Source organism: Tachypleus tridentatus, chromosome 4, assembly GCF_004210375.1.
Source record: "Tachypleus tridentatus isolate NWPU-2018 chromosome 4, ASM421037v1, whole genome shotgun sequence".
In the NCBI taxonomy this organism is placed as follows: domain Eukaryota; kingdom Metazoa; phylum Arthropoda; class Merostomata; order Xiphosura; family Limulidae; genus Tachypleus; species Tachypleus tridentatus.
In genome coordinates this window covers 56219602-56235308 of record NC_134828.1, presented here as the reverse complement: position 1 = coordinate 56235308, position 15707 = coordinate 56219602, and the positions used below count along the sequence as shown (strand labels likewise).

The window sequence follows — 15707 nt, the reverse complement described above, 5'->3', positions numbered from 1 at the left end:
TCAGTTTTTGACATTAGTATGTCATACAAAACCCGTAAACTAGTGTGTATTGTATTAAAATTTCTCGATTTTTTCTTAAAATAGAAATCAGAAAATGGTGTAATGTTATCAAGATATCAATAAAGAAAATACATAATGTTTCATTAGGATAGCTCACAGTTTTCAATGTAAAGTGAAATAATTTATAAAAAACAAAATCATGTTGCAGAGTGTATAAGAAAACCGATAGATTTACTCTTGCATGGTGCGTTTAATAATAGTTCAAAACTAGCCACTATTTAAACGATGCTTACTTGTTTCAAATCTAATTTACATTACAAATTTGTTTAATCACTTTATATGTCTCTCAGTCACCGTCAGTTTGAAGTCAAAACCCTTCCTAGTGGTAAAGCATTTTTTTTTTTTTTCAGAAAGGTATTTACAACAGTAAGTTAAATAAACGGTTCTTCACAAAAAACTGCTTCTTTGATACGGACATGAAGTATCATTTCCCTTTGAAATTCATAGGATCACTGTGCCACATTACATCTGTACAGACTAACTACTGTACATGTAGGCATATTTGCCAAAACATCAGTTTTAAAACGCTACGCTGCTGTCACTGTTCCGCATCTCTAGTTTGAGGGCGTTTCCAAAGTGATAGGTAATCCCGTTGTTCGGTATTCAGACGTGATGCACTGACGCTTTCACAATTTCACTTATCGCCGTTATGAGAAACAGTCTAGATACCTGTACGTCGCTTCCGTGTTTGTTTAAATTGTAAGGAAAGGAAATAATAGGAACACGAGACAGATTAAACCAAAATCATAAGTCGATCAAATCCGGTTTGCTTTCTGGAGTAAATCTGATTTCTAGTTACAAGAACATTTTACTTGCTCAAGGGAGGAAGGTAAAAATTCTAAACCTGAAACCAATTTAAACATTATACACTTGTTTTTGTCCTATAGAATTGTATCCTTTAGTTGTGAGAAGGTTTCCTGCATAATTGACCATATTGATTTTGAAATAGTATCTTAAATCTAATCGAGTTCAAACTTTCGCATATGGCAGAATTCCTGGAGAAGTTTGCAAGCTAGACACGAAAATATTTTAATCGTATAAAGATATTTCATCTTTTGTCCTCTTCTCAACAAAGTAAATAAGACCTGTTTTGTTCCTACACTGTTTATTCATAGAAACAACCTACATTATGTATTGTTGCATCCTGTGTCTGAATAAAATACATACATTGTAAAATAACGTACGAATGTACTTATTGACTATAAATATCGTGTTTAAAAGCGTTAACATTGCAAGGAATAAATGTAAAAGTGTGAAGTAAAGATAAACATGCCGTAGAAATTTTAACATTTTAAAATTACAACGCATATTCATTCAGTAAATAACTGTTGTAACATTCTATTCATGCATATAATTTTTCTATTGATTTAAAAGCTATTTAAGAAAATAACAAATGTATATTGTAGTAAGATACTCTAAAACTTTTCGTTTACAGTTAAGCACAAAGCTACATCATAGCCTACTAGGAGTATCGAAAACAAGCATTGTAAGTCCTCAGACATACCGCTGTACTACTGGAGAACAGAAATTTTCGTCTTAACGAGACATGATATAATTATTTTAAATGTCAATACAGTTTGACAGTTGAATTCAATATAGATAGGACATCTAGATATCTGGTAACACTGTATACGAAATTTCCAAACTGATAATGTAATTTCACTTACTAAATATTCATCATATCTCTTAATGAACGTTGTAGAAAATTATGTTAATATTCAATATATTCTAGTTTCTCATTCTACCGTGCATTTTGCTAGCGTGAACTGGCTACTATGGACTATGGACAATTACGAAAATTTTGATTAATAAATAGCTTGAAAAAATTATCAAGAAATACTACAAGAAACAAAATTTTGCATCAATTGTAGAAATGCTAAAATGCAATAGCTAATTGGAATTCAAGTTTTATTTCTAGTTTCAGAATAAATACTTAATTAAAATATACAATTTGATGTCCACGTTTCGTTGAACAGATATTAAATAATTAAAGTACGTGTTTTTATTTCCATTTATATGCTGTAAATTTTGCTGTTTGATTTGGATTCCGATTCACTATGGAATGTAATGAGTAAATTAAATTAAAGTTTGTGATATTGAAAGTAGTATTTATGTATAAATATGAATTTATCTGCATTCAGTGAATGTCACATATTATTAAATTAAATTTTGTGATATTGAAAGTAGTATTTATGTATAAATATGAATTTATCTGCATTCACTGAATGTCACATATTATGATTTTATTCTAAATCGATTCACTGAAGGCTGCATCCGTGAGCATTAGTACAGAATATATTATTTCTCATAACACACAAAAATCGATATCATTAAAATGTATATTATTACTTCTTAGTTTATCAGAATTACCTGAAGAGATTGTTTTCGAGGTACAATTTTGTGTTTTCAAGTTTCTTAATTAAAAAAAATACAAAACTATCCTAATAAGTAAGCATATATATGTTACACACACACACACATATGAGTAGCCCTTTCACTGCAGAGAAAAGCAGAGTCTTTTGCGTCATCTTTTGACTATATTTGGAACTTATTAATAAACCATACTATTGAAAAGAAGTGCTAATATATAACTTGGATGGCCTAATTCAACTAATATTAATAGAAATAATGCCGATACATCAGAATAGACTCTGTTTACCATATAATTTGCTTAACATGAATATTTAAAGCCACAGGAATCTGTCGTTTAAAACAAGATAAAAAGAGAAAATTTGATGCCACAACTTTTTACCTAAAGATCAAATTCGCTATACTTGCGAAAAGTAGTTAAGCATAATAATATATTGCTTCAGCACTTAACACTGTACTGCATCATATACACACATAAAGCTCTCACACGTCTTGAGTTTTTTTCGTTTTAAAGCAATGGCTAATTATAGGATTAAAAGTGAAAACAATGATCTTGTCAACGACCTAACCGTAAATACAGGTGTGAATGTTACTTCAAGAAAACTAAGGTACGCGTAAGTACGGAATATTCTCAGTGCTCAAAACCATTTTTTAGGTGATATAATCAAAAGAAAAACCTGAACTGAATGTCAAAAGTGAAAAGCAATTAGCAAAACTATCGTAAAGCAATAAGAAGTTGTTCTTAACAGACATGGCCTGCCATGGTCAGGTGGGTTAAAGCGTGCGACTCGTAATCTCAGGGTCGCGGGGTCGCATTCCCATCGCATCAAATATGCTCGCCTTTTCAACCGTGGAAGCGATATAATGTAACGGTCAATCCCACTATTCGTTGGTAACAGAGTAGCCCAAGAGATGGCGGTGAGTGGTGATGACCAGCTGCTTTTCTTCCAGTTTTACACTGCTAAATTAGGGAGGGCTAGCGCAGATAGCCTTCGAGTAGCTTTGGGCGAAATTCAAAAACAAACAAACAAAGAAAACGAACTTAACAGGCACATGTGTGAGAATGGTAAACAGGTCAACATACAACACCTACAAAATTGAAGTTGATTTTTGATAATTTTATTGAATAACTGTACCAAGTTGTTAGCTCTCTGATTACTGAGATATTTTTATCCATCAAGCCTCTCAGTGGCACAGCAGCAAACTGTGGACTTATACCGCTATAAATCAGATTTCGATACCCTTGGTGGGCAGAGTACAGATAGTCTATTCTGTAGCTTTGTGCTTAATTCCAAACAACCAATCAATTTATCCATCATCTCGTTTCTTCAAGAAAAAGATCTCTGACCACAGCTTATATCAAGAAACGATACCTGTATGTAAAAAAAGAAACTTGATTTAAATAAAATTACGATATGAATACTATTCAGTAGGAATGGAACCCGAAACGGCAACCACGAAACTTAGCTAAGTTGTGGAAGGTAATAAAGAATTTTTAAAACACCATTTTACTATTATACAATAATATATTTATATGTAAGCAACTAAAAATTGCAACATATTTGTTTTTCCTTCTTTTGTATTATCTGTAATAATGTGCTAATGATAAACCGAACATTTAGTTCAAACTATTTATTGTTTGTGACTTACGTTTTCATATTACCAGTGTACTTTCATAATTATTTTCAATACTGTAAACTTATATCAAACTCGTGGCTGTTTGTATAAATATTTTTTAATTTTTTTCGAGTACTCTCGATTTTGCCGTTCTTTGCTTGCGGCCTGCCATGGCCAAGCGCGTAAGGCGTGCGACTCGTAATCCGAGGGTCGCGGGTTCGCGCCCGCGTCGCGTTAAACATGCTCGCCCTCCCAGCCGTGGGGGCGTATAATGTGACGGTCAATCCCACTATCCGTTGGTAAAAGAGTAGCCCAAGAGTTGGCGGTGGGTGGTGATGACTAGCTGCTTTCCCTCTAGTCTTACACTGCTAAATTAGGGACGGCTAGCACAGATAGCCCTCGAGTAGCTTTGTGCGAAATTCCAAAAACAAACAAAAAACAAAAAACCTTTGCTTGCAATTGTGATTTATGCTATTTCGGCCTTCAGTCACACATCAATAAAAGTTTCTGGTCACTCATATAGCGTTAAAACATATATATTTGTAATTAATGGATTTATTCAAAATAACGTACGAAGGGCCCGGAATGGCCATGCGTGTTAAGGCGTGCGACTCGTAATCTGAGGGTCGCGGATTCGCATCCCCTTCGCGCCAAACATGTTCGCCCTTTCAGCCGTGGAAGCGTTATAATATGACGGTCAATCCCACTATTCGTTGGTAAAAGAGTAGCCCAAGAGTTGGCGGTGGGTGGTGAGGACTAACTGCCTTCCCTCTAGTCTTACACTGCTAAATTAGGAATGGCTAGCACAGATAGCCCTCGAGTAGCTTTGTGCGAAATTCAAAAAATAAACAAACTAACTCTGAGACGTGCTATTCTTGTTGTATGATTCTGAAATGTACATTATGTAATTTAAACATTATAAAAACATCGTTTCAAAACATTATTTTTACAATATAGGAATATTATATTTCTATCACTTCTGGTCCGTGACAGCAAAAGTAACTGAAAAGACTCCAGCAGTTATTTTTGTAACTTTCATTGTAAGTTTCATGTAATGTACACTACAAACTTTTACGAAACATAAGCACCTTTTAACCACATTACTACGGTAAATCATCTAAAGAAATAAGAAAATGCAAGTTAGGGCAAATAACAACTAAATGGTGCGATTTGACTGTTTGCAATTAAAGTTGTCAAATTACATATAATGTAATTAATTAGTATATAAAGATATTGAAGATATACAAGGTATTTTATTTTTTTAAAGCCCAAAGTATTTCATTGTATTTTAGTTACGCGACACTGATATGTTGTAAGCAATTATCCAAAACATTTTTTTCTTTTTGCCAAACAGGTTTTGTTGAAAAATCACCTTAAATGAAAAATTACACATCTTTGATGTCATAATTTGGATACTTGTCTTCAAAATCAGATTAGCGGCTATAACGCTACACCTTTGAACATTTCATATAAAAATATTATATTTGAAAGTTTTCAAAATTACAGTAAACCTATATTTATAGGAAGAGTACAAATGGTTGTTGTAATAAAAGGAGGGGGATATCCATAGTGTATGCACAGAAGTGATGAGTCTGAAACCGAACTTGTATTATAAAAGTAATCTGTTCTGAATTTTCCTCTGTTACTATTGTACTTTATAAATGATAAATCAACGTGGGCAATGAGTATGTTGTCAGTTATATGTAATCCATATAAGTTTAGCACAAAATGATATTATAACAAGTCCAACAAGAAAACGAAAAGGCAAAAGCGCACAAATGTACTTAGAGACATAAACAGCACGTTTATCTGTAATTGAAGGTACTTTTACTTTATTAGCAACTACTCACAGTCCAAGAAACAACATTCCAGTGTTATTTTTCTCTTGTGTAAATGACACATAAAGAACATTTTTGCCACAATTTGCTTGCTATCACGACTTGAAGCATGACAATATCCTGTTCACCAGATTTTCTACTCTTATTATCCTAATCAGAAGCTTTAAAGACAATAAATGGACAAAGGTTTCAATAATATTCTATATTTTGATATGTTTCCTTTTATCTCGTTACGTATAATTATTTATCCCGGGCGATCTTCAGTCTATTACATAACGTATTATAATTTCGAATAGTTTGAAACCCAGTTAAACCTTAATTTGGATTTAGAAGATAAATAAATGCCGATACGTATCCAGTTTATGATTTTATCAACAAGACTGATATACATAGTTTTCTTTTTTCTAATACAAATATATATTTAATATACAAATAATAACAATTTACAACAACGATGATTGCAAAATTACAAACAACGTTGAGTTTTTTATCTGGTCTGGAATTTCCTTGGGCATCTTATCAAGAGTTCAATGGTGAGTAAATTAATTTTGCGTTGATGTAAGTGCATGGCCTAGCGCGTAAGGCGTACGACTCGTAATCCGAGGGTCACGGGTTCGCGCCCCCGTCGCGCTAAACATGCTCGCCCTCCCAGCCGTGGGGATGTATAATGTGACGGTCAATCCCACTATTCGTTGGTAAAAGAGTAGCCCAAGAGTTGGCGGTGGGTGGTGATGACTAGCTGCCTTCCCTCTAGTCTTACACTGCTAAATTAGGGACGGCTAGCACAGATAGCCCTCGAGTAGCTTTGTGCGAAATTCCCAAACAAACAAACAAACTTTCTTTGTTCATATCACGTTCAGTTTTTAAACGCAAAAGTTATACAATGTATTCGTAAAAATCATATGTGATATCTGAATCCACTGAAGTTGAATAGTTCCTAATGTTCAAAATTTATAAAAGCTTCTAGTCAAATATCTGAAGTTCCCGATTAATAAGTGTTAATCACACTTATAGCTTCCGAGGTGTATTTTGGTGCTTTGCGCTGGTAACATTTAGAGGGGTAAGAAGAGTTTCCAAAAATTTCAGCCAGCACAACAATACAGACGATACACTAGTGTTTATATACATACTTATATTATTAATTCTTATACTAAATAATCTTCTACAATTTTAGTAAATAAGCGGGAATTTCGCATTACAGATTTAACAATATAATTTAACTTAAACAACGATACTGAAATAGATATATGAAAATAAATCCGTCACACCCTATTTACTAATTTGTTTTATTTTTACAAGAAATATAAGAAAATCTAGAAGCCTTTATATTACACAAATTTCTGATTAATTTATCATATACTCTCGTTATATGTGGTTTATTGCATACACTTTTTTAACTTTCACGAATTGGTTTATGATTAAGGATCAAAGTCATTTTCGTAAGAAAAAAATAATGATAAACGCCGATGATAATATTCACAAACTAAAAGTCAAGACTGCTTCTTTAATAAAATTACTAAATAGCTCATATAATTTGAGAAGTTTCAAAATATAAATGTGCCCTATAAATCAGTTGGAACTATATTGAATCTTTTTTTTTTTTTCCATAAGTAATTGACAGTGAACCATCTACTAATATTGATCTACGAATAGTCAATCATGCTTAACTCTGTTCTAAAGTAAGATAATATAAGCGTGTTAATGACTAATCCATCCTAATTACAGTACTTAGTATATGTGGTAATTATTTTCTATACTTACTTTAAAAATTGTGAGTTTATCTAGGGGTCCTTACCAGTACGTGTACTCCGTTCTAATGTGGAATCATGTAAAGATATTAATGACGATCAATCCTAACTGCATTACTTAGTATATTTATCTATTTCCTTCATCTATTTAATAAAATACAAGTTTATATACGGGTTCCATAGCACTCTATGGATTTTGTTCTAATTCAGAATCGTGTAACTGTATTGGGGCGATTCCCTCGTTATGGTAGTACATAGTATATATCTTCCATTTTTTTCCCAAGTTATTTCACTCCTTGAGAAATTTGATGATATGTTGTTAGAACGATGAAGACCGTTTCGTTTTTACACATCTTAGTTATCGATTTAAAGAGCCAAGGTAATATTCTTATTATATCTTACTATTATTAACTCAACTGTGTTAGATGACTGAGTTCAAGTATAAACTGTTTAATAACATTTTTATACGAACCTGAACTTTACACATTTTGTTTTGAATTTAAAATTAAGACGTTTTAATGTGTGAATATCGACAACTAGTTAATACGACCATGAGTATGTTTGAGGATTCAGAAACATCAAATTTCAAGCCATTTTGTTTTAAAGATTTTTCAGTAAAGAAACATCATTCTATCTAATAATATTGTCTTCCAAAACTTTCTATTGGAAACAGATTATTGAACTTTGTTTAGTTTTAAGATAACATCAAGTTATTGAATGTAATGGATTGAAGATTTTTAGTAATTTAATGTTTATTTTACAGATCTTACATTAATATTTTAAATATTTTTGGCACAGGTTTCATGGATTAGGAGAAAAGACCTCCATGTCCTGACTGTGGGTCGTTTTATATACTCCAGTAGTGACAAATTTCAAGTCATACACCGTGACGATAGAGACGATTGGATGCTTCAAGTGAAATATCCACAGAGAGATGATGCTGGACAGTACGAATGTCAAGTCAGTACTGTACCGAAGAAGAGCCTGTTTATCACACTAAATGTCATTGGTAAATAATTTAATAAAATATTGTGATTTTTAATCACATTTTCTGTTATGGTCAGTTGAAATGTGTTATAAAACTAAGTACAACTCTCGCCACAACGGTACTAGACTGTTGTAACATTGGATACATAGGTTTGTTAGTTTTATTTTCAGCTAATTTTGATTTTGTGAAAAAGTATTGTTGTTTTAACTGTATTTTTTAAATACCATCTCGTCTTTTTGATGGCATTTTTAGTATTTAGCTATTATTTGAAAACAAGAATATTTCACAAACGAATCTTATTTATAGATAATGTAGATCTAATAATAATACCCTTAATAAATTCTAGCTGTGCTTCCATGTGAAAGCAACTGAAACATAGAAACATGATATTTGATACATAAGGATTTTTTTTCAGACCATCTATTGAAATTTTAAAAACACAATCTCTTAATCTTTCTAAATGAAATATTCTCTTCAGGAGAGAAAAAAACTGTCGTTGTTAACTAATACAGTGATAAAAAAATTATAAAAGACTTTACAACAAAAATAAACAAAAATTTATTAATTCTGCTATATAAGTAATAGCTTAGGTGATTTTAATTGATCGAATATTTAAACTTTGTATATATACACCTAGTGTTGTGAAATATAATAGGAAAGGGAAATATATACTTTCTATTATAAACACTTAGAAATCAAACAACGTATTCCTGTTTACCGTACATACCAGTAGTCGTGTTTCTAATTCTAAAAGAAATAAAAATTAAAATAATGAAACAGGTTGATTTATGGCTTTGTAAATATTTTGCGTTTCTTAATACACTTCATTTATGTTCAGTTGGATAAAGAATATATATATATTAACACTCAATTTACACCATTACAAGGATAAGAGCAGAAGATGATAATTTACTTGGTTGGAATTTCATTTCAAATAATTATTGTTTAATATTGTATAAAATGATTTCAAAGAAGATAAGGTTTACTGTTTATACTGCTTTGCTTGTCTTAAAGCAAAGCCACATTTGGTTATCTGCCATATCCACTGCGGGAAACCAAACCTTAGACGTTATATTTCATATATTTTCTAAGAAAGTAAATCAAAGTGTAGTTTATATATTTTATAAAATAATGTACAGAGATTCGTACAAAATAAAGCCTCTTAAATTAAAGAATATTTGCAACAATTTAAACTTTTTAAATAGTATTATTTGAATTGTCACTGTGGTTTATATTGTATACTGTAACACACCTGACGCAATATATTTTAAATTTCAATAACGTTTTCACTTTTATGTTTTTTCTTCTATTAGGTTTTAATCTATTTCGTTTCATTTCCAGTTATTTAAGTTTCACTTTTCCCAAACTTTGTAACAGCATAGCATAATATAAGTTAAAAAGAACAAAAAGCAACAGTGAACAGTAATTTTACTCTATGAAATAATAAATTGTGCCATAATTTTACCGTAATTATTTTCAAATTGCCCACAAGAAAATTTAAACATTTTTTTTCCTTTCTTTCAATCATATAGAAATACAGTTAAATTTGTATTAATAAGGTACACCTTGGTATTGAAAATGTGATATTTTGTGAACGTAAATGAGACAAGAAAATCTAAGATGATATAAATGTTTCACCTGCAAGAAGCCCCTTAGTGGCACAACGATATGTTTGCGGAATTACAGCATTAGAATCCAGGTTTCAATACCCGTGGTAGACAGAATACAGATAGCCCGTTATGTAGTTTCGTGCTAAATTGCAAACAAACAAAAACTGCAAAAAACGAAAACTGTCGAAAATGCTCAAAAATGTTGAATACGCTTTTATTAGCAACAAACTGGGCATACTTATACAATTTCTAGATAATAATATTAATTTTAGTTTTATGTATGCTTGACTGCGGCCCTTCAGTGGCACAGCGCTGTGTCTGCGGATTGAGCAGACGTGTTTCACTTCAGCTACTGTTTAGACTTGTGATAGTGCTTTACGCTTTTCGCCTGTCTTTTTTTAATTTGTTTAGCTCTTTTTATTTTCTAAGTGTAGAGGTACCTGGACCTAATTATTTATGTTCAGAACTTCGACTGGTATTCAAACTGGACAGTCTAGATTTAATGAAGAGAACTGTATTTGTGGAGTCGCCTCGTAGTAATGAAGGTAAGGTTAAACAAGCTATTTTACTCAATTTGGTGCTGATTCCATTTTTCATATTGTACCTCATCCCGGGGATTATGAGGTTACATTTATTTTAACCAAAGGCGTTGAACTTGTGGTAGGTTTTGGACTGAATATTAATGGCGAAATCGATGCCACTAAAGTGGTGGCCATTAATACGTTGACTGTTTCTTTTTTTGTGTAACTGAGTACGTTACTGATAACAACCTTATTAATAAGTTAAACAACTTTGTATGAAAAGTTAAGAGTGCAATCGTGTGGAAACGGGACCAGGGGATTTATAATGGTACTAGGTTTAACCGTATGTCGTTTTCTGCTTACCATATATCTTTGCCTTATGTGATCAAAGCGTTGCAATTTGTGTCTCATTGAGGATCACCCGTACAAGAATTGTCCTCAGCTGATTTGTAATCGACAAGGTCATGTTATTCAATGTTGTCGGGAGTTCAGGAAGAGCTTGTAGGCGAGACATAATTAGATTATGAGATTGCAGAAGTGGACCATACGAATGAGGAGGCGGACCGTGAAGCTGGTGATATTAATAGACCTGCTGCCTCAAATACTGGGTTAATTCAGCCATGCTCTTTGTCCATTGAACATGATAAAGAACGTTTTTACGGATGTTCAGGAACAATCTAGAAGTTTACATGCTGATTGTATTTCTACCCCTAGGGGATAAAGCAGAAGATCAATCGACTTCATTGGTGAACAGTGTTAGGCATGACGTCTCTACCCCGCGGTGTTGGAAATATGCTGATGTGGTTGGTATGGAAGTTGAATTTTCACCTAGCGGACAGAAACGATGTTTATAACTTCTTGGTACTTCATGGTATAGAACTCGCTCAATTCGTGTGAAAATGACTACCGATTGACTGCAGCTTTCAAGCATAATACTATTTAATTTATGTCTTTTTGATTTAATATCGGAGTGTTGAACACAACTGGGTTGAGGATGCTTGGAAAATTGAGAAAATATTTAACATATTTTGGTTCACGCTAATTCTATTATTTATTTTCAAGAGTTATTTTCCTACAAATTATCATTTTAAATTAGTTAATACATTTTGGATAGTGTACTGTTTTCTGTCTAATGCAATACGAGGTAGACAGGGGATGACAGTGTTTGTAAATCATTCCGTTTCTATTATGTGGATCAATTGGGGAGGGTTGTCACCATTAATTGTGCATTTAATGACTTTTTATTTGTATTGGTTAATATCTATGCTTATTCGAATACCTCTGAGTGGGTTGGAATTCTTAATGGTTTAATTACACTTTTTCCAACAGATCAAAACTTGGTAGTAGTGGGGAATTTTCATTGTGCTAGAGACATTCTTTTAGATAAGTCTACGGTAAAGTATTATAGAGATGCTAGTCGCCGCAGTTTTAATAATTCGCTAAGTATTTTCTTTTTGTCTGATCTGCTTAGATTTTTTTATGGTGATACACTTAGATTTGATTGAAGAAAGTTTATTCTAGGATCATTGTTTTAATCTCGAACTGATAAAATTCTGGTTAGTCCTAATGGTTGCCTTTTCAGAGTAATTTTGATAAATATTGTTTTCCCTAAACAAGTCATTCTGTCTTGACTGTTGGTTTTCAATTTAATAATGTTTCTCGTAGTTCTGAATTTTGGCACTTTAATAATCGTTTGTTGAGTGATTTCGATTATATTGAAATGGTTCTTCTTTTAATACAACGAAGTCGAGTTTGGCCTATTTATCTTCAAGATATTTGTCAGTGGTATGTGAAGTTGAAAGATGCTATCAAATAACTTATTCTAGTTCATGGTGCTTGCTGGGCTCGTTCTAATAACGCACGTCGGACATATTTGAAGAGAACAAAAGAGCGTGAGCATACTTTTATTTCATCCTGTTCTTTGCGTTCCGTTCAAAAATTCTATGATATGGAGGAATTAAATGTGCAAAGGATAGAGGGTATAGTATTAAGGTCTCATGTGAGGTGGTTTGAAGAGAGTGAATACTCCAACAAGTATTTCCTATGTACTGAACTGGTTCGGACAAGGAAATTGAAAATATAGCCTGTTTACACTCCAGAGAATGTATCAGTTTATCATCCTAAAGATATTGTGGCTGTTCTAACGACTTTTATTCTACTCTTTAAAATTCTGAGGGAGTGGAAGATTCGGCTGTGGTAGAGGTATTGTTTTATGTATCTGACAAGTTGAGTGATTCTGATTGTCTTATGTGTAACGCTGACATCAGTATTCATGAAGTTATAAGAGCTTTGCAACATCTTAAAAGAAACATTTCTAGAAGGTGGGTTTGCTATAGCATTTTACAGGTTTTGCTGTCCTTTATTAAGGAATTTCGGGTGGGGGCTTTACAAGGAGTTCTCTTATGAGGTGTTTTATTTGATAGTATGAAGCTTGGTGTACTTAATTTACTTCCGAAGGGAGAAGATAGGAGATTACCAGAGAACTATCGGCCATTACTTCTCCTGAACTGTGACTATAAGATTTTACTAAAATTTTAGCTACTAAATTATCTCGGGTTATAGATAGTACTATTTTACTCATTTTGAAGTTTTTGATGAATTATCTCGACCGAACACAACGGAGAAGAATTCCGCTCGAGATAGATCAGGTGAAGGTTTTTGATCGTGTTGTACATGGTTACATATTCTCGTTGCTTAATCAATGTGGGTATGGGCATACCTTCCTCAGGTGGATCACAGTTTGTTATTCTGAAGTTTTTAGTATTGTAAAATATAGTTGATATTTTACTAATTATATTAGTATTACTCGAGATCTCCACAAGAGGTTGATGTCCAATAATAGTTTGGATTTTTTTTTATTTCAGGATCTTTCTTTGAGGAGGATATTTTGTGGATTGCAGAATAATTTTCCTCCTCACGCACTAACCACCACTTTTGGAGGGACCTTGTATCTGATACTGATTGGCCGTTTCTTTGAAAGGGCTATTTTGATTCTTTTGTCGGTTATTGATACTGTAATTAAGACTATTTTCCATGGCATCATTTCAATGACTACAAATGTTAAATTAGTTCACATGTTTAGAGATCAGACAGGGTTTTGTTCCTTCTGTAGTCGTACTCGAGAAACTATAGCTCATTTGCTTTTTCAGTGTCCCAGTGTATTTGTGTGTTTTGGTGGAAATACGTTTTGGTCTTATTTTATTGGATAACGTCAAGAGAAACGATTCGTGACCTTGATTGGATATTTATGTGGTTTGCATTCACATCATCGCAAACTGTTCCACTTTTCTATGTGTTTAGCAACATTTGAGGTATATTCCGCACGTGATAAGATGTTGACATGTGCTATTCGTGTACATTTTGCAAATTTCTTCAAAACTTCACTTCAAAAAATATATTTTGATTTTCTACGGTTCAAGTTCAAAGACAATCTATTAGACTCTATAACATATAGAGAGAACATGGTCTTGTGATGAATGAGAGTCTACATGGATAAGTACTGTGTGAAAAGTTGCAGTAATATTTTATGTGTTTACTGTATTGTTATTTGAAAACAATTCTCATTAGGATTCTTTTGGGCAGCGTATTTTAATATGAATATTGTAATTACTTTTGTATTTCATTTTTATGTAATGTTATTAACATATTCTGCTCTAAGAATATGACGCATTTATGTTTATACCCCCTCTATGAGGATGGATTAATAAAGAAAAAAAAAAGTTTGTGGACTCACATCGCTAGAAACTGTGGTGAGCAGAGCATTGATAGTTCATTGTCTAGCTTTGTGCTTAACTTAAAAGGAAAGTTTGATCTGAATTAATAATGCATGAACTTAAGAAGTATTAAAATGTTGATAGGATTTTTGAACCTCAAAAAATAACAGGCATAATTTTGGTGATAACACTATATTTTTTTTAAAAAAAAGCACTTAAAAATATGTTGTTTCATTACAATGAACGTGAATAATAGATCATAATATGATAATTTAGCATATTATTTTTAAGTTGTAGACATCCCTAAAATCTCAAGTCAGTTTTGGTTCCTTGGAAAATAGAGATCAGTTCACGACAAAAATATCGAGAATGGAATTCACGTGTTTTAGTCAGTACGATTTAGTTGAATTTGAATCTTGAAAGAAAAATGTTTATTACAATATTTATCAAAAAAAGACATCATCTTCGTTTCTGTGTTATTACATTTTCTTTGGATCAAGAGATAAATTCAAATAAAATTTTAACTAAGGGTCCATACTGCGTTTTAATGTATTTCTCTACAACTTCTTTATAGTTTATATAAGGCTGCAAAAACATGTATATTGAATTTGTTTTTTGAACGTGTGAACTAAACAGTCTTTACTTGGTTATCTTTCTTATGTGATGTTAAGACTAATTTCTAAACAAACATAAGAACAGAATTTGTTCCAAATAAATAACAAATGTACAAATGTTTAAGATGCGGTGCGAATTTGTGCAAATATTGACATTTTACAGTGTTTAATGTCATTTTATTTATTTATTTCTAAATAAACAAAATAGGTAGGAAAGCTTCATAATCAAACTATTCAGTATGTTTAGTATTCAATCTGATGGAATCATTTTGGAATTCAATATCTGATGAACCCTAAGCTGAGAATGATTTTAAAATATAAAATATGAGTATTAGTTTTTCTACAGGAAATTAAATTTGTGATTTTTGTACGTCCGACTTACCACAAACTTGATAGTAAGTTATCTCCCTGAAACGTCCATTGATTTATTAGATGCATAGACCAGTATCTTACAAAGAAAGGGTCGTAAAACCTTATGTAAAAGTGAGTTCATGGTACTATATTCCCCTTATTAAAACAATAAATTTCATTGATGGCAGTATAGCAGTGTTTATGACCAAAATCTTTTCTTAGTCAAAAATCGCATTATGATGTACGTTCAGTTATATGAAATACTTTCATACATTTT

The 15707-nt window shown here is 32.2% G+C and overlaps 1 protein-coding gene across 1 annotated transcript in view; it reads left to right on the top strand.

Moving 5' to 3' along the window:
* The window catches only part of LOC143249182 (irregular chiasm C-roughest protein-like), a 233103-nt gene that overhangs the window by 197676 nt on the left and 19720 nt on the right, over positions 1-15707 (top strand). Inside the window, exon 3 of the mRNA XM_076498641.1 lies at positions 8432-8642. Coding sequence (XP_076354756.1) covers positions 8432-8642 — 211 coding nt within the window. The remainder of the gene's footprint in view (positions 1-8431; positions 8643-15707) is intronic.